The following is a 26,552-nucleotide window of genomic DNA, read 5'->3' as shown; positions in this document are numbered from 1 at the left end:
CAGTCGATGCCACACAGGGCTACGGGCCAGAACGTAAGGTTGAGGGTTCGCCGACCACAACTGACAAGCTAACTCTCCCTGCCTGTTTCATTACACTACAATCAGAGTGGGCTGCAGACAATGATCAGCTAGGGGGAAATCAGATTTCCAACATTTTGATGTCATATTTATAATTATATAAAATATATGCAACAAATTTTCCACCAACAGTTTTCTGTGCCAATGCACCACACAACCAATAAACAAAGCATACCAACTTCGGGCACTTCAATATCATGGTTTGCGTTTTCAACACCACAATAAATAGACTGTCAATCTTGACAAACAGAAAATGCATCTCATTCAACTTGTTGGTGTTTTGTAACAGATGTCTCTTTCCATTCATCAATTGGCCGCTGCACATTTTGGATTGATTGATTTTATTTGCGAGTTTAAAAAATACATATATACACAAAGATAAGAAGTGACCGGGATTGCACAATACATTTGGGGACTTATTTCCATTGTGGTCCCTATTATTTACATGAATACAGACACATTAGAGATAGAGACAAAAAAATGCTCAACCTACAGAGTATGAGGGGAGGAGTTTAAGTACAATTCTTATAAGCTTGTTTGGTTGGTAGCTTATTCTTTAGATGTTTGGGGCTGCTGGTGAACCATGATGTGCAGGCATAATCAAAGTGACACTGGACTTGCGCACTTGCCAGAGTCTTTGTGTAGCGTATGCAAAACTGTACAGCCTATTTTGTGGGAGGGTACTTTCCTAAAACAATTATTGTCCACCTCACGGTTCAGCTGGCAGAGATTTGAGCACTAAATGTATCAGGCCATTGCATGTAAAGGCCTATAGGCTTAGGTGTCTACTGTATGATATTCATTCATATTTTAATAAAAATTATATATATACAGTGGGGAGAACAAGTATTTGATACACTGCCGATTTTGCAGGTTTTCCTACTTACAAAGCATGTAGAGGTCTGTAATTTTTTATCATAGGTACACTTCAACTGTGAGAGACGGAATTTAAAACAAAAATCCAGAAAATCACATTGTATGATTTTTAAGTAATTAATTCGCATTTTATTGCATGACATAAGTATTTGATACATCAGAAAAGCAGAACTTAATATTTGGTACAGAAACCTTTGTTTGCAATTACAGAGATCATACGTTTCCTGTAGTTCTTGACCAGGTTTGCACACACTGCAGCAGGGATTTTGGCCCACTCCTCCATACAGACCTTCTCCAGATCCTTCAGGTTTCGGGGCTGTCGCTGGGCAATACGGACTTTCAGCTCCCTCCAAAGATTTTCTATTGGGTTCAGGTCTGGAGACTGGCTAGGCCACTCCAGGACCTTGAGATGCTTCTTACGGAGCCACTCCTTAGTTGCCCTGGCTGTGTGTTTCGGGTCGTTGTCATGCTGGAAGACCCAGCCACGACCTATCTTCAATGCTCTTACTGAGGGAAGGAGGTTGTTGGCCAAGATCTCGTGATGCATGGCCCCATCCATCCTCCCCTCAATACGGTGCAGTCATCCTGTCCCCTTTGCAGAAAAGCATCCCCAAAGAATGATGTTTCCTCCTCCAAGCTTCACGGTTAGGATGGTGTTCTTGGGGTTGTACTAATCCTTCTTCTTCCTCCAAACACGGCGAGTGGAGTTTAGACCAAAAAGCTCTATTTTTGTCTCATCAGACCACATGACCTTCTCCAATTCCTCCTCTGGATCATCCAGATGGTCATTGGCAAACTTCAGACGGGCCTGGACATGCGCTGGCTTGAGCAGGGGGACCTTGCGTGCGCTGCAGGATTTTAATCCATGACGGCGTAGTGTGTTACTAATGGTTTTCTTTGAGACTGTGGTCCCAGCTCTCTTCAGGTCATTGACCAGGTCCTGCCGTGTAGTTCTGGGCTGATCCCTCACCTTCCTCGTGATCATTGATGCCCCACGAGGTGAGATCTTGCATGGAGCCCCAGACCGAGGGTGATTGACCGTCATCTTGAACTTCTTCCATTTTCTAATAATTGCGCCGACAGTTGTTGCCTTCTCACCAAGCTGCTTGCCTATTGTCCTGTAGCCCATCCCAGCCTTGTGCAGGTCTACAATTTTAGCCCTGATGTCCTTACACAGCTCTCTGGTCTTGGCCATTGCGGAGAGGTTGGAGTCTGTTTGATTGAGTGGGTGGACAGGTGTCTTTTATACAGGTAACGAGTTCAAACAGGTGCAGTTAATACAGGTAATGAGTGGAGAACAAGAGGGCTTCTTAAAGAAAAACTAACAGGTCTGTGAGAGCCGGAATTCTTACTGGTTGGTAGGTGATCAAATACTTATGTCATGCAATAAAATGCGAATTAATTACTTAAAAATCATACAATGTGATTTTCTGGATTTTTGTTTTAAATTCCGTCTCTCACAGTTGAAGTGTACCTATGATAAAAATTACAGACCTCTACATGCTTTGTAAGTAGGAAAACCTGCAGTGTATCAAATACTTGTTCTCCCCACTGTATATATATATAGTACCAGTCAGAAGTTTGGACACACCTATTCATTCAAGGGTTTTTCTTTATTTTTACTATTTTCTACATTGTAGAATAGTGAAAACAAACTATTAACACATATGGAATCATGTAGTAACCAAAAAAGTGTTAAACAAATCAAAATATATTTTATATTTGAGATTCTTCAAAGTAGCCACCCTTTGTTTTGTTGTCTTCACTATTATTCTACAATGTAGAAAATAGTAAAAATAAAGAAAAACCCTGGAATGAGCAGGTGTCCAAACTTTTGACTGGTACTGTATGTCAAGACTTGTAAATGGCTGTCAAGCAATGATCAACAACCAACTTGACAGAGCTTGAAGAATATTAAAAAGAACAATGTGCAAATATTGTACAATCCAGGTGTGCAAAGCTCTTTAGAGACTTACCCAGAAAGACTCAAAGCTGTAATCGCTGCCAAAGGTGAGTCAAACATGTATTGACTCAGGGGTGTGAATACTTATGTAAGTTAGATATTTCTGTATTTAATTTTCTATAAATTACCAACAAATGATAAACACTTTTTCACTTTGTCTTTAGGGGGTATTGTGAGTAGATTGGTGAACAAACTTTTGACTGGTAGTGTGTATAACGGATCAGAAAAAAAGGGAGACAAATATAACTTTGCTTTCCATTTATTACTTAAAGAACACTTAAAGCAAGGAACTTTTCAATGTTTAAATAAAATATTAAGATAAAATATTCAATACTCAATTGTTAAATTAAAGTGCAATATGAGGCATGATACCTTCTTCCTTTGAACAATAGTGAAATAAAAAATAGCCTGTGTCCACATCATAAAAAAAGAAAGCAAAGCAGACCTGAGCTTATAAATTCAAATAATTTTTCAAAAGAGATGAGGATGTCTACATTGTCTGGGGAGAGGGTAGACCTCTTTGCAGTCACTATGTCTCCTGCCGTGGAGAACACCCTCTCGCACAGGCAGGTTGCGTCTTGCCGTCATGGCAATGTGAGGGTATTTACACTCATTGCTTTTCCACCATGCCAGTGGATCACCATCCATTGGAATGCTGCTTGCTGCCTTGTAGGATGCCACCTCCTCTTTGATACTGTTGGCAAACATCTTGCCTGTGTCCTTGCTCGCAAAGGTCTCCCCGAAAAGCTCCTTCATGGCCAAATTATTTTGAGGAGGAGATGCCTCAGGTCTGCTGCTGTCGGCTCTGTGGCTTGACCCTGCAGAAAAAAATGACTTGATTTATTAAACTAACTAATTATACACTGCTCAAAAAAATAAAGGGAACACTTAAACAACACAATGTAACTCCAAGTCAATCACACTTCTGTGAAATCAAACTGTCCAATTAGGAAGCAACACTGATTGACAATAAATTTCACATGCTGTTGTGCAAATGGAATAGACAAAAGGTGGAAATTATAGGCAATTAGCAAGACACCCCCAATAAAGGAGTGGTTCTGCAGGTGGTGACCACAGACCACTTCTCAGTTCCTATGCTTCCTGGCTGATGTTTTGGTCAATTCTGAATGCCGGCGGTGCTTTCACTCTAGTGGTAGCATGAGACGGAGTCTACAACCCACACAAGTGGCTCAGGTAGTGCAGCTCATCCAGGATGGCACATCAATGCGAGCTGTGGCAAGAAGGTTTGCTGTGTCTGTCAGCGTAGTGTCCAGAGCATGGAGGCGCTACCAGGAGACAGGCCAGTACATCAGGAGACGTGGAGGAGGCCGTAGGAGGGCAACAACCCAGCAGCAGGACCGCTACCTCCGCCTTTGTGCAAGGAGGGGCACTGCCAGAGCCCTGCAAAATGACCTATTTTTTTTTTACCTCTTCAGTGGCCACAATGTCAGTGGTGAGATCACTCTATGTCCTCCGGCGTAGGGCAGGGTCTAGGTGAGACAGGGACTTGAACCTTGGATCCAGTGCAGTAGATCTATGAAGGTAGTCCTGTACATTAGTGATGGCGCGGTCTTCCTCACTTGGGGCCATGGATTGTAGAATCCTTGTTTTCAGAGGTAGGATCATGGACACAGACAGTTTCAGTGCTCAATAGGGTTGTAACTGTTTTGAGGGGTTTGAGCACCTGGAGGACCTCCTCTGCCACTTTCAAGTCATCATCAGACAAGGTGACAATGTCTTTATTTTTCAGGGTCTTGTCTGTCAGTGCAGAGTATACAGCTGCCTGCTGCTCAAGATGTAACTCCACTTATGACATGTTGGAGTGCTAACTTGTTGTGACATCGTGTCTGAGCTTGTGGGTCGGTAGCTGTAGCATTTCTTGCTTGGTCTTAAGCACGTGAGCGGCTGTTGTGCATTGGTGGAAAAGGCAACCGCCTTCCTGATCCTCCCAAGGAGGCGGTCCATCTGGTTCACTGAGATTCCCCTTTGGGATGCTAAATTGATCACATGTGCAAAGCAAGCCATCTGTGGCCCCAGTCCAGCTTCTATCACTGCATTTACTTGGCATTATCTGTGGTGATTGGGATATTGCTATTGGGCCTCTCTAGCTTCCACTCTGCTACTGCTTCTAGGAGTACCTGCGCCAGATTTGTGCCTTTGTGAATCTTATAGAGGGGCGTGTCTGTAGCACCGGACTTTGCATCTTCCACTCCTCTGTGGTAATGACCAGTCACAGTCACGTAGCTTTCCATTGCCTTGGAGGTCCACCCGTCTGTGGTGAGGGCAACATGTCTGCAGCGATAAACATCCCAATAGATTTGGTGATGGCTTTAGCCCGGTCTGATTCTGCAGCAAAGGGCTGCTTAAATGCCGCGGTGAGAAGCTGTCGCTTTGCTGAGTTGGCTCCCGTCTTTGACACACCAGGGTGATGACGCTTTAAACATGTATGTCCATGATCATACGGCTTTGTTGTGGCACAATGCCTACACACCGTAATGGTGTTGTCCACCACCCTTCTTCCATCATCATATTTGACAGGGAAGCCAAAATGCTCCCATACATGAGTCTTAAATGAAGCGGGAGGCTTTTCCAGTTCTTCAGCTCTTCCGCTACCCATGGTTGTCACTGCTCTTTTTTCTCCTTTGCAATGCAAGCATCCAGGATTGATTCGTTGGGATTCAACATTCCCCGTTCACGTGAACAGTACACACACACACAACTGCTTGAAAGAATATATATAATAATAAAATAAACCTTCAGGCTTCAGAGTAAAACACAGCACGCATCTGTCTTGTCTTTATCTTTTCATTGCAACTCTGCATCGAGATTTAGGTTATTATTACTTTAAAAAGTAATAGTGGCAGTAAAACTGTCACACTATGATGGTTAAACTTTGCAATTGATCCGCGGTTCACATGCGTGCCGAACCGTGCGGGGTGATCCGTACAGATCACTACGGTCCGTTACACCACTACTATATACAGTTGAATTCGGAAGTTTACATACACCTTAGCCAAATATATTTCAACTCAGTTTTGCGCAATTCCTGACATTTAATCCTAGTAAAAATTCTTTAAATTGTTTAACTTGGGTCAAATGTTTCAGGTAGCCTTCCACAAGCTTCCCACAATAATGTTAGGAGGAATGGGACAAAATTCACCCAACAGAGCTGGTGTAACTGAGTCAAGTTTGTAGGCCTCCTTGCTCGCACATGCTTTTTCAGTGCTGCCCACACATTTTCTATAGAATTGAGGTCAGGGCTTTGTGATGGCCACGCCAATACCTTGACTTTGTTGTCCTTAAGCCATTTTGCCACAACTTTGGAAGTATGCTTGGGGTTATTGTCCATTTGGAAGACACATTTGCGACCAAGCTTTAACTTCCTGACTGATGTGTTGAGATGTTGCTTCAATATTTCCACATAATTTTTCTTCCTCATGGTGCCATCTATTTTGTGAAGTGCATCAGTCCCTCCTGCAGCAAAGCACCCCCACAACATGATGCTGCCACCCCCGTGCTTCACGGGTGGGATGGTGTTCTTTGGGCTTGCAAGCCTCCCACTTTTTCCTCCAAACATAACGATGGTCATTATGGCCAAACAGTTCTATTTTTGTTTCATCAGACCAGAGGACATTTCTCCAAAAGGTACGATCTTTGTCCCCATGTGCAGTTGCAAACCGTGGTCCGGCTTTTTTATGGCGGTTTTGGAGCATTGGCTTCTTCCTTGCTGAGCGGCCTTTCAGGTTATGTCGATATAGGGCTCGTTTTACTGTGGATATAGATACTTTTGTACCTGTTTCCTCCAGCATCTTCACAAGGTCCTTTGCTGCTGTTCTGGGATTGATTTGCACTTTTCGCACCAAAGTACGTTCATCTCTAGGAGACAAAATGAGTCTCCTTCCTGAGCAGTATGACGGCTGCGTGGTCCCATGGTGTTTATACTTGCGTACTATTGTTTGTACTGATCAACGTGGTACCTTCAGGCATTTGGAAATTGCTCCCAAGGATGAACCAGACTTTGAGGTCTAATGATTTCCCCATGATGTCAAGCAAAGAGGCACTGAGTTTGAAGGTAGGCCTTAAAATACATCCACAAGTACACCTCCAATTGACTCAAAGGATGTCAATTAGCCTATCAGAAGCTTCTAAAGCCATGACATCATTTTCTGGAATGTTCTAAGCTGTTTAAAGGCATAGTCAACTTAGTGTATGTAAACTTCTGACCCACTGGAATTGTGATGTGAAATAATCTGTCTGTAAACAATTGTTGGAAAAATGACTTGTGTTATGCACAAAGTAGATGTCCTAACCGACTTGCCAAAACTATAGTTTGTTGACAAGAAATGTGTGGGGTGGTTGAAAAACGAGTTAATGACTCCAACCTAAGTGTATGTAAACTTCCAACTTCAACTGTATATATATAAATAAATAATGGAAGAGAATTTTAGGCCTAACCCCAGAGATAGAGATGTGGCAGGCTACTGCATCTGCTATACAGATATAGACATTCAGGAGGGTAATTCGAAAGTTTGCGATCAGTATATTTTGTATAAAGATAAGCATTATATTGTTACAGTCTTCCTCACCACAAGTCAGAGTGCCGGGGCGCACTGCCTTCATATCATAGGCCTGCAGTAACTAAAGCTTAATAATAACCACACCATACCTTCACAAACGTTTCTAAACTTTATTAGGGTAATATCAAAAGTAAGTCAAGCCGGTGTTTATAAGGAAAATACGAGCTGAAGAGTGAATGTAAACCAGGGGGGCAAAAAATGCACAACCCTCCCCAAAAGGTCCCGTGTGGCTCAGTTGGTAGAGCATGGCGCTTGCAACGCCAGGGTTGTGGGTTCATTCCCCACGGGGGGACCAGGATGAATATGTATGAACTTTCCAATTTGTAAGTCGCTCTGGATAAGAGCGTCTGCTAAATGACTTAAATGTAAATGTTAAATGTAAAAGTTTGACAACCCTTCTCTACTTTGAACTCCCCCCCAGTAAATTTCAATCTGTCCCTTAGGTAATACTGTTTCATGTGCCCTACAGCTCTTTTCCAGAACGTGTTGCTGGGTAGACTGGCAGGGACCCTGGTACAGAGGGAGGAGCTGGTTCACAATCCAGGAGAGTGGGTGAACAGAGAAGCCAAGAAACGCCAGGCTCTACAGGAGGGGGGCACTCTAAGGTAGTAGAACACCTGGTACAACACTTTAGAAGTAGAACAATTTAAAGTAGAACTCTAAGGTAGTCGAACACCAACACCATCTTATATGACCGACCATGAACTATAACAATTGTCTTGGATAGAAGATAGGTATCTTCCTATATCAACTCTAGTATTTCTTCCTGGGTCTGATGTGCGCTGTTCATATATAGTTGATATAAGAAGATGCTTTTCTTAGTATTTCTTCCTGGGTCTGATATGTTCTCTCTGTGTATTCCTTCACTGTAAGACACACCCTATGGCGCTGTCTGCAGTCCACCCTGACTCCAGTCCTGGCCTATATGGTGGAGGTTCTGGACAGGGATGCAAACCTGGACCTGCTGATCTCTGCTGGCCTCAGTCAGGCCCTCATACAGCTTTGGTTGGACATTCTGGCAGACAGACAGATTCTGGACCTTACACCACCACAAAACTCCAGGTATCCAGTTCAGTAAATTGGTATTGTCCCCGAAGGGCAATTGTTTTGTACTTGCTGAGATCTGTCTGTATAAATGTCACTATGAGTAGTTCCAATAACCTTTTTGATTTCAATTTAAGAAATCAACTAAATAAAATACCTGACTGATATATAGTTGTATAATTCTATTTCCCTTTTCCTCTCTAGTGGGTCCGACCAGGAGGTCTTGGTGCAACATTACTTACTGTTGGGTGGTGAGGAACACCCCTGTGCTGCCCCCTTCAGTTGGCTCATGAGAATGCACTTCCAAAGCCTGTGGGAGGAATCAGAGTTTATACCAGGTGAGTGACAACCTTTGTTACCTGGTTTATCTATGTCCCAAATCATGTGTCCGTATTGAGACTATCTAGAATTAAATAAATTATATTATGCTATGAGTGTATTGTCTAACTAACTGAATCTCACTCACAGAGGATGACAGCACCCAGAGGATTGTCCAGTTTGTGAGCACGGCCACCAGTAGCAAGCTGGGTAGGCTTATAGGAAAACTCTCAGACCAGGAGCATCTGGACTTGGACAAACGATACCTGCGTGACTTTCTGCTGCTTTCCTTCAAGATCAAATCTGAAGATGAGCTGAGGGTGCGACTGTGTGAATCTTGAGATACCATTTCACATCACATTTTAAAACAGTCTAGTAAAAAGATATTGGGAACATTAACAACTGTCAATTAGTGAACGATTTATGAACTATGAATTATCATTCATAAGTGTTGCCATTATATTTTCTCAAGTTGGTTACCCCTGTTCCCGTACACAGGTGTTCACCAGAGCGGCGCTGGGCTGTGTGTCTGAACTCCAGCGTTCCATGACCATGAACCCTGATCGGTCCCCTGCCTGGGTGATGGCTGCAGCTAGACACTATGCTCCCAGACTGGACACTCTGTCCCATATCCTGCTGCTGCAGCCCCAGCTGGCCCCAGACATTCTACAGCAGGCCTCACACACAAAGCCCACAGACATGGTGAGATCACATCAATTACACCATAAATAAGGTCCAGAGTTAAGAGTTTAACTAGGGCTGGAAGTTTTTCTTGGTCACATATGGCCACAAGGAACAACACTTAAAGAATTATGTTACGACCTGGAGTAAAAAAGAAAGCATGATGACAATCTTTTTGTGGCAGCTGGAGGACATTTTAGCTCTTGGAATTTGTGTGGAGAGGACCAAGCTGCAGACTGTGACGTCCCTGACAGAGTGTGAGTCCCTCTTACGCAGAGTGGAGCTCCTACAGCCATGTCTGGATAGAGCATTCGGTGAGAAGTACAGCTCCCTCTGCAACCCTGGCTGTCTCCAGCACCTGGACTCTATCAGGTACATTCATTGATTGATATAGTTAGTTATTATTTGATTCATTGATTGACCGACTGACTCATTAGTTGATCAGTAGATTGATTCCTACCAAATATAGTTTAGTCTTCTTCAACGTCTTCTGTCTTTCAGGTCTATTTGGCGTGGGATGCTTGTAGTAGCAGCATTCATCCAGCAGGTGTTGTTTGAGGGGAAACGGATAGACCCCAGTCTGGAGGATCTGGCTCTGAAACACTGTAGGCTTCTCCAAAGCGTAAGTGAGAGGTTGGGTTTAGACAGTATTAGCAATAATGATCCCCCCACCGTTGCAGTGGTGTAATGGAGGGTATATGCAGGTATTTGCTATATACCCACATTTAGGGCATTATGTATACTCCCTTAATCCCCAGGATGCGTATCAAAGTAGTGTGGTGGAGGTATATACCGTATCATTTAATAAGGCTGATGGAACAGATCAGAATGTTTAGCTTAAAATTATTATTTCTTGAAATTTTAAGCCAGCAATGTGCACACATTGGTAGGCCTACACACACACATGTTCCAAAATGCAATTTGTGGAGAACACTGTTCTAAAATGCACACTGCACATGCAAGCAATTTCATGGAACAAGATGGAAATATCGGTTAGAAATGTAGAAAGAGAGATCGAAAGATGCAACAACTATTATGGTCTGCTAATATGAATAAAGTAATTCCTTTGGCTGATCGACAATGAAAGAAAGTTGAACAGGAGAGCGCATAAGTCTTTATAAAATAATTGCCTCCACGTTTCTATGGTGGGATTTTGGCTATCAGCTACTTTGAAGAAAGGTAAGACATGCCTCATAATATGAAGATAAACAGAGGTTTCAAACAATGAAGGAACAGGAAAAATATAGTGATGCTAATGATAGACCTAACTGTCTTCTGGTAGAGGCTTTCTCAAAAACCTTCTCAATGAAATGTTAGAGCTACAAAGTAGTCTGACAGAAATATATCATGATTATTTGCATCAATCCAGTGGCCATTTGTTTTGCAAACTCCACCTCATGTGCGCTACAGAAATACCGCTAACCAAACAATATTAGGTGCCAACTGCAGTTGAATTCAAGGGTAACTTGACTCAAATCTAAATTTCGTGGATTTTTCCCAAGCCTCAAAAGTGGTCTCCTGATGTGGTGTGAGCATTTGTACCCTACATCTCAATTTCCACCTAAAATGACATACCCAAATCTAACTGCCTGTAGCTCAGGACCTGAAGCAAGGATATGGATATTCATGATACTATTTGAATGGAAACACTTTAATGTTTGTGGAAATGTGAAATGAATGTAGGAGAATATAACACATTAGATCTGGTAAAAGATAAAAACATACATTTTCTATTTTTGTTGCATCATCTTTGAAATGCAAAAGATTGGGGGTGTAATTTAGATTTAGGAAGCTGGTGTAATTTAGGTGTTGTCCAGTCATCTGCAAAGTTTCAGACTGATACATTCAAAAATGAGATATCTACATAATATTTTCTATCAAGTCTCCCAGCTGTCCCTCAAGAGTTTGCCCAAATGCACCCAAGTGGCCAATTGATACATTTCCAAGTACATAACTACATAGAACATACAAACATGCTATGGTAATAAAAAAATTCAATTTACACACCCCCAGGAATGTCATACATGATGGATCATTAGCTTCCCTACATAAAAAGGTACTAACCTTCACTCCTCTATATGGTCAGGCAGGGGTGGGTGTGGAGACAGAGACAGCAGAGGGGTCAGACTGGAGGAACCAATTCCTACATTTGAATGAGTGGGGGATAGAGGACTTGAATGTGGTGTCTGAAGTTGTCACAGGTCATCCTACTCTCTACCACTATTGAGGATAAAAATAAATCAGTTAGAATACTTATTTTATTTAACCTTTATCTTAGCAGGGGTGAGCACTGCATCAAATACACAACACATATCTATAAACATACAATACCAGTCAAACATTTTGACACACTTACTCATTCCAGGGTTTCTTTATTTTTACTATTTTCTAAATTGTAGAATAATAGTGAAGACATCAAAACTATGAATGAAAACATATGAAATCATGGTAGTAACCAAAAAAAGTGTTTAACAAATAAAATAAAAAATTATATTTGAGATTCTTTAAAGTAGCCACCCTTTGCCTTGATGACAGCTTTGCAAAAACGTATTTTACTTACTGAAATAAAAGTAACGTTACCTTTTCCTTCCAATCTTTATTGCGCGCAGGACTCCTCGTGTCACTCTCCCGGTCAATTTCTGCAATAATCTCCTCCAAATGTGTATACTTGAAGTTTGATTTAGCGTTTACACTCTTAGTAGCCATGTTGTACTTTTTCAGTGTTGAGAAAACTTTGTAGAAGAAAGCGAGGGCTGCCTAACGTAAACTGCCCTGCGTCCTATGGATTTTCTATGGACAATGATTCGCGTTGCGCGCAGCCATAGGACAATGGGCGTTAGTCCTACAAAGGGCATCACATACTCATGTAAAGCCCAGCTCATTGGCTATCTAGCTAGCTATGTTTCAAAACGATAGGTGGTCATTGGACCAAGAGATTGACAATCAAGTTAACACCGTCCGTCTCATTGTTGCGTAATGATGGCGGTCCTCCATGGACTAATTGACCTGTTGCGTAGCCAATACGTAATGTAGAATGATTTAACAAGGTCTGGTTGCCTTCTAGAGCGTCTGAGGATTGCACAGAAACCAAACTTGACCGGGTGAAACAAGGTTTAGCCAGTTAGAGTTCATAGATTGTTTTGTTGCAAATTGAAAGAGTCGGAATTCATGTAAAACGCTGTATACAACATGGATCGTGTTAGTATATAAAAATGTATTTTATCAAACAAAACTACATTGTATCTCTGAAACCCTCAGGATAACAAATCAGAGCAAGATTACTGAATGTAAGTACATTATATACCGTCAGAGGTGAATGTATCAAACCAGTTGCCTTGATAAAAGGGTTTTGTAGTTGTGCACTATCATCAAACATCAAACAATAGCATGGTATTTTTTTCCTCTGTAATAGCTACTGTAAATTGTACACCGCAGTTAGATGAACAATCATTTAAGTTTTCTGACCATATAAGACATGTTTTTGTTTTCAATGCCATTCTAGTCAAATATCGCATATTGTGCATCAGGACACTAATCCAGTAGAGGTTAAAGCATCCAATTTATTTTAATTTTAATAAAATGTGACTTTGAGAGCGAAACATTTTTTTTTCGAAATTTCTGACTTCGTTGACATTCTCATGTATCTATGTCAATAGTAGACCTACTATTAGCCTACTGCACAGTACAGCTTGGGTTGGCCTGTCTTTGAAAGACCAATATGGGATTCCTAATTTTAGGTAATTCATTTCATTTATCAAACTATTTTTCACACAGGGCGCCTTTCCTTCGCCAGGTGAGCCATTCAGGAAATGTTTGGCAAAATTAGAGTATACCCACTTCCCAAGGCACAACTACACCACTGCCCTTGATTGATTACACATTATTTGTAATGTTTAAAGAGAACTCTGCAAGGCCTATTCAACATGTTGGAATCAGTTTGCAGTTTTTATGTTTTTCTTCCTCTCAGCTGATGCAGGACTCTCCTGATCTGAGGAATGTGGACACATTGCAGCAGCTGATTCGTATCCTTAACTCCTATCATCAACAGTGCATCAGCGGGGATCTGCGGTAAGACTCAATTCAATATCATATTGTTTGGTTTTGTATTAAACTAATATACGCTACATGGCTAAAAGTATGTGGACACCTGCTCGTTGAACATCTCATTCCAAAATCATGGGCATTAGTATGGAATTGATCCCGCCTTTGCTGCTATAATAGCCTCAACTCTTTTGGGGAGGCTTTTCACTAGATGTTGGAACATTGCTGCAGGGACTTGCTTCCATTCAGCCACGGGCATTAGTGAGGTCGGGCATTGATGTTGGGCGATTAGACCTTGCTCGCAGTCGGCGTTCTATTTAATCCCAAAGGTGTTCAATGGGGTTGAGGTCAGGGCTCTGTGCAGGCCAGTCAAGTTCTTCCACACCGATCTCAACAAACCATTTCTGTATGGACCTCGCTTTGTGCATGGGGGCATTCTCATGCTGAAACAGGAAAGGGCCTTCCCCAAACTGTTGCCACAAAGAAGCACAGAATTGTCAATAATGTCATTGTATGCTGTAGCGTTAAGATTTCCCTTCACTGCAACTAAGTGGCCTAGCCCAACCATGAAAAACAGCCCCATACCATTATTCCTCCACCAAACTTTACAGTTGGCACCAGTAGCGTTCTCCTGGCATCTGCCACACCCAGATTCTTCCGTAGGATGGCCAGATGGTGAAGCGTGATTCATCAATCCAGAGAACGCATTTCCACTACTCCAGAGTCCAATAGCGGTGAGCTTTACACCACTCCAGCTGACGCTTACATGCTGACCAGACAGGACACGTTGCGTGTGTGAGCGTTGCAAAATACATTTTGAAATCCATGTTATTCAATTATTGCACCCACACTTCTCGCGTGCGCCAACGAGCGTCTGCGTTGCCAAGGGCTAAAATAGAAATAATTCCTATTTCTGACGCAGATCGCGCTGCAAGTCCTGCCTCTCCCATCTCCTCATTGGTTTATAGAAGCAGGTACCCACGTGCCATCTCTTCATTGGTTATACCCACGTGGGTGATTGAAAGACGAATTGTTTTGCCGGTCGTCGTGGTAATACTATGAAAGTGTAAATGCCAATCACCATATAAGTTCAAAGATGAAAAAGCCTGGAAGGAGGAGAGATGACTAGAAACGATTCGGTTGACCGTTTTATGTGTGGATTAATTGTCGGAGTAGAGGAACTTGTGCATTTCAGGTAAAATAACAACTCAATGTTTATATCCCAGGACAAATTAGCTAGCAACAGCAAGCTAGCTAAATAGGAAAAATTAGCTAGCAAGACAAAATAAATGTATGAACGATGTTGCACGGGCGCAGCCGGTTTGGGTTCCGTGTTAGCATTGCACATGGTGATCTTAGGCTTGTGTGCAGCTGCTCGGCCATGGAAACCCATTTTATGAAGCTCCCAAATAACAGTTATTGTGCTGACGTTGCTTCCAGAGGCAGTTTGGAACTTGGTTGTGAGTGTTGCAACTGAGACAGACGATTTTTACGAGCTATGTGCTTTAGCACTCGGCTGAGCCGTTGTTGCTCCTAGACATTTCCACTTCACAGTACCATCACTTACAGTTGACTTGGGCAGCTCTAGCAGGGGAGAAATTTGACAAACTGACTTTTTGGAAAGGGGACAACCTATGATGGTGCCATGTTGAAAGTCATTGAGCTCTTCAGTACGTGCCATTCTACTGCCAATGTTTGTCTATGGAGATTGTATGGCTGCATGCTCGATTTTATACACCTGTCAGCAACGGGTGTAGCTGAAATAGCCAAATACATCAATTTGAAGGGTTGTCTACATACTTTTGGCCATTTAGTGTATCAGTGATTTCAGCTTCACATCACTTTAACAGTAAACTTGACATTTTCCACAGTATATTGAGCCATAGTTGTATTTCTTATTTCTCATGATACTTTCTACCTCCTAGGTTTGGCATCATTTGCCCAGTGTGCCTATCAGAGCTCAAAGTGCCATCCACCCTGCCCTGTGGACATGTTTTCTGTTTGTCCTGCCTCCAGAGCAGCCTCCAGACAGACAGGCATTACTGTCCCAAGTGCAGGGAAGACCTGCCACCGAACTTCCAACCCTCTGTATCTAAAACCATCACGTGAGTTCAGAAACGGCCTTCAACATCCACTCTTCAACCATCTTACCTAATTTACCTTTTCTGAAGCGGGCATTTGTCTTTACCCCATCACACAGAAAAAAGTTTATACAAATTGTAGTAGAAAGGTCTTTATGAATGTGACAGATTATATTTTCGTCACTAAGTGTTTCAGTGAAGCGTCCAGCATTCCCAGTGAATGGATTGACTCCAGGGCTGTGACAAACCCCTGTTTTATCTCAGGTCAGCCCTGCAGCAGCATGCAGAGATCAGGGGCTGCTGTAACTCCTTCTTCCTGGAGGTCGTTTCCCGGTTCTGTCTGTCTGACGGGGAGAGCCCCAGAGAGGGTGTCGTAGAGCTGCTTTTCTCACTACTAATCTCTGCACAAGGTGAGTGCCCTGGAGGAGATGGGAAGCCAATTCATATATTACATCTACATGTTCTGATTTTGTATGCCTGATATTATACGTTTCTAATTTTGTCATACAGTCGTTTTCATTGCAAGTTAAAGCATAATGTTAGCCAGATAGCTAATGTTAGCTGGCTAGGTCGCTAGCTAATATTGCATGTATGATCTTTGTAGTAATATTATCTCAAAAAGCAATTTGTATTGCTAGTTATAGCCTAATGTTAGCTTTAGAGTTCAACGTTTTGATTAAGAAAGGTCATTGAATGAGACTTGTCGTTTATGTGTGTGTGTTTGTAGGGAATGTATACAGGACCAGAGAGCTCACTCCCTTCCTAGAGTGTGTTGACAACAGTCCTGTTGTCCGCTCTGTACTACCTAAACTCCTGCTGCAATACAGGTACAGGCACTTCAAAGTATACATACTACTCTGACATCTACTTACAATACGCACACATTTCTCTCACATTGTCTGTGAAAGAGCTGGCCTTATTCTATCACTTTATGGCTTTTTTGTTTTTAAGACAGATAAAAACTGCTCAAGTATTGTTTATTAATTTTATTTATATAACCTTTATTTAACTAGGCAAGTCAGTTAAGAACAAATTCTTATTTACAATGACGGCCTACCCCTATTGTATTTATAAAAAATAAAATCCAGAGTAAGTTAAAAACAAATTGTTGTAGTATTGATGGTAATAGGGTTTTCATAGGCTATGGGTTATAGTGACAAACTGTATTTTGAGGTGGTTTGTAGATGTGGAGTTATTATAATGGGTTATAGTGGGCTAGTATAGTAGGCTAAAGTGAGTAATAAGCAGTGTTTCCCAACTCCGGTCCTCCAGTACACCCAACAGTACATATTTGTGTTGTGGCCCCGGACTAGCGCACCTGATTTTACTTGTTAACTGATCATCAAGCTCTTGACAAGTTGAATCCGGTGTTTTTGTCCGGGACTACAACACAAATGTGTGCTGTTGGGGTTACTCAAGGACCGGAGTTGGCAAACATTGTACTATAGCATAAGCCATAGAATGGGTTTTTAAGCTCTCAAAATGTTTTAGTTTGAACATTCTGATAGTTTTGTGGCAGTGATTCCGGTTTAGAATGTTGAAGCCTGCATTCCGTCATTTATAGTTTATGAAAAATGAATGGTAGCAAAAAGCTGTGTTGAAGCCGTTTAAGTTGAGTCGGTCTGCACATTTCAATGTTGGGTTGGTCCTTGTAGCTGAAACGGATAAAGAGCAGTGGCGAATCCAGGTTTTGCCTTATGAAGCTTTTATGTAAATTTAAAACGGTTATTGTTCAAAAAGTATGAAAGCGTGCTTCCAGACCGGAAGAAACTCTGAGGCCTTGACTGGTTGAGGTGTAGAATGATTGGGGCCTTTTCTCAATTGCATACTCCTCACGTCCTCTATCCTCGCCTCTTTCTCAAAACCCATTGGATGATCATCAAGTCGATGGTGACCGCTTTTCAGAGTGTGTTGCATTATGGGGATAAAAATTGTCAGACTTGTGTCTACATGTCGACTGCGTGAACATGAACTCATGTGAGGTTATGAATTTGACGGCAAGTTTCTGCAGTTGCTCTTCAACAACTTCATTCTGCAGCCATCACCTGCATTGTGGGAAGCTCTATTGTCAACCAATCATTAGGGTGTTTTTGTTTGACTCACGAGAACGTGACTAAAGACTTGACTGAAACAGGAACCAACTTTGCTGCAATTCATGTATATAGTGGATATGTACAAATGTATGTGATATGAGACTGTCTCTCACTAATTGATTGTACAATATACACACATTTTCAGTTTGTGAGTGTTATATGGGGGTTGGAGACATGTTTATTTCATTATAAACAACAACTTTTATAAATGGCAACACTGCCGTGTTGCACTGAGCCTTGCTGACTTTCAGCTGTCACAAATCAAATAAAAATCTAATTTTATTTGTCACATGCTTCGTAATAACACGTGTAGACTAACAGTGAAATGCTTACAGTGCGTTCAGAAAGTATTCAGATCCCTTGACTTTTTCCACATTTTGTTACGTTACAGCCTTATCCTAAAACTGATTAAATTGTTTGTTTCCGTCTTCAATCTACACACAATACCCCATAATGACAAAGCAAAATGTATTTTTATTTTTATAATTTTGCACAAAAAACTAAAACAAAATGAAATATCACATTTCCATAAGTATTCAGACCCTTTACTCAGTACTTTCTTTATGCACCTTTGGCAGCGATTACAGCCTTGAGTCTTCTTGGGTATGACGCTACAAGCTTGGCATACCTGTATTTGGGGAGTTTCTCCCATTCTTCTCTGCAGATCCTCTCAAGCTCTGTCAGGTTGAATGGGGAGTGTCGCTGCACAGCTGTTTTCAGGTCTCTCCAGAGATGTTAGATCTAGTTCAAGTCTGTGCTCTGGCTGGGCCACTCAAGGACATTCAGAGACTTGTCCCAAAGCCACTCTTGCATTGTCTTGGGTCGTTGTCCTGTTGGAAGGTGAACCTTCTCCCCAGTCTGAGGTCCTAAGCGCTCTGGTGCAGGTTTTCATCAAGGATCTCTCTGTACTTTGCTCCGTTCATCTTTTCCTTGATCCTGACTAGTCTCACAGTCCCTGCCGCTGAAAAACATCCCCACAGCATGTTGCTGCCACCACCATGCTTCACCGTAGGGATGGTGCCAGGTTTCCTCCAGACGTGACGCTTGGTATTCAGGCCAAAGAGCTCAATCTTGGTTTCATCAGACCAGAGACTCCAAGCAGGGTGTCATGTGCCTTTTACTGAGGAGTCGCTTCCATCTGGCCACTCTAGCATAAAGACCTGATTGGTGGAATGCTGAAGAGACGGTTGTCCTTCTGTAAGGTTCTCCCATCTCCACAGAGGAACTCTGGAGCTCTGTCAGTGACCATCAGGTTCTTGGTCACCTCCCTGACCAAGGCCCTTCTCCCCCGATTGCTCAGTTTGACTGGGCGGCCAGCTCTAGCAAGAGTCTTGGTGGTTCCAAACTTCTTCCATTCAAGAATGATGGAGGCCATTGTGTTCTTGGGGACCTTCAGTACTGCAGAAATTTTTCGGTACCCTTCCCCAGATCTGTGCCTCGACACAATCCTGTCTCGGAGCTCTACGGACAATTCCATCGACCTTATGGCTTGGTTTTTGCTCTGACATGCACTGTCAACTGTGGGACCTTATATAGACAGGTGTGTGCCTTTTTCAAATCATGTCCAATCAATTGTATTTACTACAGGTGGACTTCAATCAAGTTGTGCAAACATCAAGATGATCAATGGAAACTGGATGCACCTGAGCTGCACCTGAGTCTCATAGCAAAGGGTCTGAATACTTATGTAAATAAGGTATTTCAGTTTTTTATAAAAAACAGTTTTTGCTTTGTCATTATGGGGTATTGTGTGTAGATTGATGAGACATTTTTATTTAATCGATTTTAGAATAAGGCTGTAACTAAATGTGGAAAAAGTTAAGCAGTCTGAATACTTTATGAATGCACTGTACTTATGGGCCCTTCCCAACAATGCAGAGAAAGACAATAGAAAAGTAATAAGTCGGGGCCTCCCGGGTGGCGCAGTGGTCTAGGGCACTGCATCGCAGTGCTAGCTGCGCCACCAGAGTCTCTGGGTTCGCGCCCAGGCTCTGTCGCAGCCGGCCGCGACCTGGAGGTCCGTGGGGCGACGCACAATTGGGCTAGTGTCGCCAGGGTTAGGGAGGGTTTGGCCGGTAGGGATATCCTTGTCTCATCGCGCTCCAGTGACTCCTGTGGCGGGCCGGGCGCAGTGCGCGCTAACCAAGGGGGCCAGGTGCACGGTGTTTCCTCCAACACATTGGTGCGGCTGGCTTCCGGGTTGGAGGCGCGCTGTGTTAAGAAGCAGTGCGGCTTGGTTGGGTTGTGCTTCGGAGGACGCGTGGCTTTTGACCTTCGTCTCTCCCGAGCCCGTACGGGAGTTGTAGCGATGAGACAAGATAGTAATTACTAGCGATTGGATACCACGAAAATTGGGGAGAAAAGGGGAGAAATTGTATTTTATTTAAAAAAAAAAAAAAAATTGTCATAATAAATACACAATGTGTAACGATAACTTGGCTATATACACGATACAATATACTTTGTTTATTTACATGGAAATTAATTCTGTGATGTCAGCATACAAATAGACATATTACATGCAGTACGGAAAACTGGAGAGTTGGTAAACAAGTTGCACATTTACATTTTTACATATTCAAAGTCTCTGCGGCCTTCTGTCCGACCGTGTATTGGGCCTGCATATGTCCCACTGTAAAGCAGCGCGATGGCTGATGGAATTAAACTCGCCTGGCTCCTATTCTTACTGAACAGTTCTCCACCCGGAAGGCAGCAGCTCAAAAGATTGGACAAGATTGTCTATGATGCGTTTGACCTTGTACTTTGCCCGTTTATCACAGAGGCCCTGAAGCGTGCAGAGCTTGGACCCCAGGTTCACAGTCCGCCTGAGCATACCCTTATTAGCCACTGACAGCCCACTGTACCAGGTCAGGAAACAATATATGGCAGGTGTCGTAGTTGGAGAGTATCCGGGTGTTGACATTCAGTTGTCTGCGCAGGAGGTATGAGGTAATTGAGATAGATATGTACATTTAACTTGGCGTAAAGTGACTAGGCAACAGGATAGATAATTAACAGATGCACCTCCCCCAACTTCACTCCTCGACTTTCGTCTACAGTCGGTTGCTTTCACCCTAACCCACTCAAACCAGCCCAGTGTGATGCCCTTGACTTGAGTGAATGTCAACAAGATGGATAACAAGCATTGTCGACAGTGGGTGTCTCGGCACACCGTCACTTCAATTAGATGGAACTTTTGAGTACATCTTTTAACAAAGCTTGTGCAGAGTGACTCTATGGTTTAGGTAAATCTGAACATAGCATGTGTTACAGTGTATGTGTACTGATCGATTAGATGCCTAAGTAGCTAGAACAACAATGGGTTGTTCTCTCTACCGCACCTGTTGTCTCGAACTCTGAATGCTCTGCTATGAAAAGCCAACTGACATTTACTCCTGAGGTGCTGACCTGTTGCACCCAGTCTACAACCACTGTGATTATTAATATTTGACCCTGCCTGTCATCTATGAACGTTTGAACATCTTGGCCATGTACTGTTATAATCTCCACCTGGCACTGCCAGAGGAGGACTGGCCACCCCCATAGCCTGGTTCCTCTATAGTTTTCTTCCTAGGTTCCTGCCTTTCGAGGGAGTTTTTCCTAGCCACCGTGCTTCTACACCTGCATTGCTTGCTGTTTGGGGTTTTAGGCTGGGTTTCTGTATAGCACTTTGTGACATCTGCTGATGTAAAAAGGGCTTTATAAATACATTTTTATTGATTGGATGACTACTGGAATTTGAGTGAAACTGCTTTAATTAGATCTGAACATCCCATTAAATACTAGTTATTTTGATATAAATTTGCGGTTGCTAGGTTATTTCTGACAGAATACCGTGTGTAGCACAGGAGGGTATGAAATCTGAGTTTCGAAGGCTTACAAAAGGATTTCCCCAGGGCTCAGTTTTAGGTCCGATCCTTTTTACACTGTATATACAGTGGGGAGAACAAGTATTTGATACACTGCCGATTTTGCAGGTTTTCCTACTTACAAAGCATGTAGAGGTCTGTAATTTTTATCATAGGTACACTTCAACTGTGAGAGACGGAATCTAAAACAAAAATCCAGAAAATCACATTGTATGATTTTTAAGTAATTAATTTGCATTTTATTGCATGACATAAGTATTTGATACATCAGAAAAGCAGAACTTAATATTTGGTACAGAAACCTTTGTTTGCAATTACAGAGATCATACGTTTCCTGTAGTTCTTGACCAGGTTTGCACACACTGCAGCAGGGATTTTGGCCCACTCCTCCATACAGACCTTCTCCAGATCCTTCAGGTTTCGGGGCTGTCGCTGGGCAATACGGAATTTCAGCTCCCTCCAAAGATTTTCTATTGGATTCAGGTCTGGAGACTGGCTAGACCACTCCAGGAACTTGAGATGCTTCTTACGGAGCCACTCCTTAGTTGCCCTGGCTGTGTGTTTCGGGTCGTTGTCATGCTGGAAGACCCAGCCACGACCCATCTTCAATGCTCTTACTGAGGGAAGGAGGTTGTTGGCCAAGATCTCGCGATACATGGCCCCATCCATCCTCCCCTCAATACGGTGCAGTCGTCCTGTCCCCTTTGCAGAAAAGCAGCCCCAAAGAATGATGTTTCCACCTCCATGCTTCACGTTTGGGATGGGTTCTTGGGGTTGTACTCATCCTTCTTCTTCCTCCAAACACAGCGAGTGGAGTTTAGACCAAGAAGTTATATTTTTGTCTCATCAGACCACATGACCTTCTCCCATTCCTCCTCTGGATCATCCAGATGGTCATTGGCAAACTTCAGACGGGCCTGGACATGCGCTGGCTTGAGCAGGGGACCTTGCGTGCGCTGCAGGATTTTAATCCATGACGGCGTAGTGTGTTACTAATGGTTTTCTTTGAGACTGTGGTCCCAGCTCTCTTCAGGTCATTGACCAGGTCCTGCCGTGTAGTTCTGGGCTGATCCCTCACCTTCCTCATGATCATTGATGCCCCACGAGGTGATATCTTGCATGGAGCCCCAGACCGAGGGTGATTGACCGTCATCTGAACTTCTTCCATTTTCTAATAATTGCGCCAACAGTTGTTGCCTTCTCACCAAGCTGCTTGCCTATTGTCCTGTAGCCCATCCCAGCCTTGTGCAGGTCTACAATTTTATCCCTGATGTCCTTACACAGCTCTCTGGTCTTGGCCATTGTGGAGAGGTTGGAGTCTGTTTGATTGAGCGTGTGGACAGGTGTCTTTTATACAGGTAACGAGTTCAAACAGGTGCAGTTAATACAGGTAATGAGTGGAGAACAGGAGGGCTTCTTAAAGAAAAACTAACAGGTCTGTGAGAGCCGGAATTCTTACTGGTTGGTAGGTGATCAAATACTTATGTCATGCAATAAAATGCAAATTAATTACTTAAAAATCATACAATGTGATTTTCTGGATTTTTGTTTTAGATTCCGTCTCTCACAGTTGAAGTGTACCTATGATAAAAATTACAGACCTCTACATGCTTTGTAAGTAGGAAAACCTGCAAAATCGGCAGTGTATCAAATACTTGTTCTCCCCACTGTACATGATATAGGGAAGACTGTTGACTCTACAAATCTCCATCTATATGCTGATGACACAATTGTTTATTCTAGTGCATCTTATATTGAGAAGGCTTTTCAGGACCTAGTTGGCTTTTGATGTTATTCAAAGGCCAGTATTAAAATTGAAACTTGTGCTTAATGCAAGGAAAACAACATTAATGGTTTTCTCTTCCCTGAAAGTAAACGGATGGAATCACTTGCAGATTTTTAACTATAAAACACCAGCGAATTGATAGGGTCACCTACTATAAGTATCTTGGGATTTGGTTAGATGAAAAGCTGAATTTTAAACAGCACATTGATAACTTGACCAAGAAACTGAAGTTGGAATTGGGTTTCTATTTTAGGAACAAATCTTGCTTTTCAATGTTAGGCAGAAAAGATCTTGTGCAAAGCACTTTTTTAAAATCAGTGCTGGATTATGGTGATATTGTCTTTATGCAGGCCTCAGCAAGTACCTTAAACTCTGGACACAGTGTATCATGGCGCTTTAAAATGTATTACAAATGATCACTGATCTGTATGCGATGGTGCAATGGACCTCTCTCTCCACCAGGAGACTGAAGCGCTGGTACACTTTTGTGTACAAAGCATTGATAGGACAACTCCCTTTGTATCTCTGTTCCTTACTGACCAGATCAGTCACTCAATACAGTCTTCTTTCACAGTCGCTGCTGTCCTTGTCTGTTCCTAAGGCTATAACTGAGATGGGGAAACAAACTTTTTCCCATAATGCCTCTTCATCCTGGAACATTCTTCAAAATATATTAAAGTTAGGGGAGTTAGTGTCCTTGCCTGATTTTAGGACTCTGATCGACAACACTGTTTGTGATAGCTGCAGTTGTTTCTAATCTTCAATTATATCTGTACCTTGTGACACTTTGTCTTTTGTGTGTATTTAGTATTTTTCTGTAATATTTTATGTACACACAGCTATTTCCCTGTTTTGCCTTCTTGCCAGGTCGCTCTCGCAAACTATGTTTTTAAACTCAATGGGTCTTACCTGGTTAAAAAAAACATGTATTTTTTTATGAATCAGGTGATCCCAATTTTGATGTATCCTTATAGCGACTAAGTAAGCGATATAAATGTTTTCATAAATATGCTCCAGCTTTGCTCCAGCTTTGTCACCTGCTTTGCTCCAGCTTTGTCACCTGCATCTGTTGACAGTCATGTAGGCCTATGTGGCACTCTGAGGGGGGTTCAGTTGATTACCCCCCCCCCCCCCTAGTTTAATTTCTCAAAGAGGAATTTATATCAGGGAATGGGTCAGTTACCTTTCAAATCCATTCAATTCAGAAAGTAATTATAATTTTCATTCCAAATTTTCCTAATTGAAAAGCATTGAGGTCAATTTGAATTTGAGTGTCCTTCCTGAATTGACTGGAATACCTGTACTCTCCAGGGTGGTGTTGTCCTCATCATCCTCCTCGGTATGCCTCTCCCTCAGCTTAATTGTCATCATCTACAGTATGTGGACATTGTGAATCATAAAATTATTGCAAGTTTCACCAGCAGCAGTCAACAATCAATGCTCAGGCAGAACATGTTTTGAGTATGACAACTTGCTGTCGGCCTATAGCCTAACCAACGTAATGTTACTTACCAGCATGTGAGCTGTTTATGTTAGTGAGCATTGAGGCAACCATAGGTCTTTTATCTTAGGATTTCTTACATTTCCGATAAGAAGCGATACATGCTTTTACCTCCAGCTATTATTTTTTCATGGTATAGGAAACCTACAAAATAATAGCAAGAACCCCCTCTGCAGTTTAGAAAATGCTGTCATAATGCTGTGCTGATAAACATTTACAATACATGTTTAACAGTGCAGGTAGCACTGTTTCAAGGCCTTGCACTTATTTCTTAGGATGTGCCAGCGTTTGTTATATCCCTTACTTTGAAAGTCCTGATGTAATTGTTGAAACAGAGGACTTACTTTGGCGTTTCCAATCTAAAATGGATTAGGAAATGTGTCTTGTTCGTGAATTAAACTTAGAAAGACCTTGGTGTCTTCCTCTGTCCACTTGTATCTTGTCATGATTGGCATGTCGTTTTGTCCCACAAGCAGTAGGAGCTTTATAGTAATGTGATGACATCATGTGCCCCGCGTACCTTCATAATTATTTGACAATGTGATGTAAAGCAACATGTGATAACATGAAACTATACATGTGAAAACAGGTGATCATATGTGAAATCTTCCAAAAACACATACTTCCCCACAATTTCACATCTGAAATTTCATGTAAAATCATGTGGTTTTTCTCTAAGGGGAATTCATCAGATACAATGATGGGATTCAAGTCAAGTCAAATCACAGTACAATAAAATGCTTACTTGCATGTTCACTCTTGACAATACGACATAAGAATAATAAATGGAATAAATAAAATGACCCCAAAAGAATAATATCTATTTGGAACGTGAGGCTATTTTTAATAAATGTGTCGCTATACTCCAGCATTTTAGATTTGAGATAGAATGTCCTCTTTATCCTCACCGTCTGTCGGTATTACACGTAACCCAAACCGGCTGCGAGCGTGCGCCATCGCGCAAAAATATATTTTGTTCCCTACACCAAACGCGATCGCGACATGCAGGTTAAAATATCAAAACAAACTCTGAACCAATTACATTAATTTGGGGACAGGTCGAAAAGCATCAAACATTTATGGCAATTTAGCTAGTTAGCTTGCACTTGCTAGCTAATTTGTACTATTTAGCTAGCTTGCTGTTGCTAGCTAATTTGTCCTGGGATATAAACATTGAGTTGTTATTTTACCTGAAATGCACAAGTTCCTCTACTCCGACAATTAATCCACACATAAAAAGGTCAACCAAATCGTTTCTAGTCATCTCTCTTCCTTCCAGGTTTTTTCATTTTCATTTTTTTGAACTTATATGGTGATTGGCATCTACACTTTCATAGTATTACCACGACGACCGGCAAAACAATTCGTCTTTCAATCACCCACGTGGGTATAACCAATGAGGAGATGGCACGTGGGTACCTGCTTCTATAAACCAATGAGGAGATGGGAGAGGCAGGACTTGCAGTGTGATCTATGTCAGAAATAGGAATGACTTCTATTTTAGCCCTTGGCAACGCAGACGCTCTTCGGTGCGCGCAATAATTGAATAACATGGATTTCTAAATGTATTGTGTGGTCAGCCTATTAGATAGAACATCGCAGCCCTGCCCGACTGGGGGGGGGGGACAACTTGTGGTTACCCCA

The 26,552-nt window shown here is 42.2% G+C and overlaps 1 protein-coding gene and 1 long non-coding RNA gene across 7 annotated transcripts in view; one reads left to right on the top strand and one right to left on the bottom strand.

The window, feature by feature from the left end:
* The window catches only part of rnf213b (ring finger protein 213b), an 85,413-nt gene that overhangs the window by 20,848 nt on the left and 38,013 nt on the right, over window positions 1-26,552 (top strand). For 5 of the 6 annotated variants that reach the window (XM_071393858.1, XM_071393861.1, XM_071393857.1 and 2 more), the window contains exons 31-41: window positions 7,964-8,099; window positions 8,368-8,556; window positions 8,743-8,876; window positions 9,007-9,176; window positions 9,355-9,558; window positions 9,722-9,909; window positions 10,039-10,159; window positions 13,505-13,605; window positions 15,504-15,683; window positions 15,924-16,069; window positions 16,387-16,486. In XM_071393858.1, the coding sequence (XP_071249959.1) occupies window positions 7,964-8,099; window positions 8,368-8,556; window positions 8,743-8,876; window positions 9,007-9,176; window positions 9,355-9,558; window positions 9,722-9,909; window positions 10,039-10,159; window positions 13,505-13,605; window positions 15,504-15,683; window positions 15,924-16,069; window positions 16,387-16,486 (1,669 nt within the window). Of the gene's footprint in view, window positions 1-7,963; window positions 8,100-8,367; window positions 8,557-8,742; window positions 8,877-9,006; window positions 9,177-9,354; window positions 9,559-9,721; window positions 9,910-10,038; window positions 10,160-13,504; window positions 13,606-15,503; window positions 15,684-15,923; window positions 16,070-16,386; window positions 16,487-19,339; window positions 20,104-26,552 lie in introns of those variants that run through there. The other variant, XM_071393862.1, reaches the window with a different exon arrangement.
* Window positions 3,161-12,412, bottom strand: LOC139571214 (uncharacterized). Its single transcript, XR_011674255.1, has 4 exons — window positions 12,118-12,412; window positions 11,602-11,680; window positions 8,781-8,848; window positions 3,161-3,735 (listed from the first exon to the last, which is right to left on the bottom strand). It is a non-coding gene; the product is annotated as an uncharacterized lncRNA (long non-coding RNA).

The sequence above is a fragment of the Salvelinus alpinus genome, chromosome 3 (genome assembly GCF_045679555.1).
Source record: "Salvelinus alpinus chromosome 3, SLU_Salpinus.1, whole genome shotgun sequence".
NCBI classification, from domain to species: Eukaryota; Metazoa; Chordata; class Actinopteri; order Salmoniformes; family Salmonidae; genus Salvelinus; species Salvelinus alpinus.
Note: the sequence above shows the minus strand (reverse complement) of the source record. Positions and strands in the feature narration are given on the sequence as shown.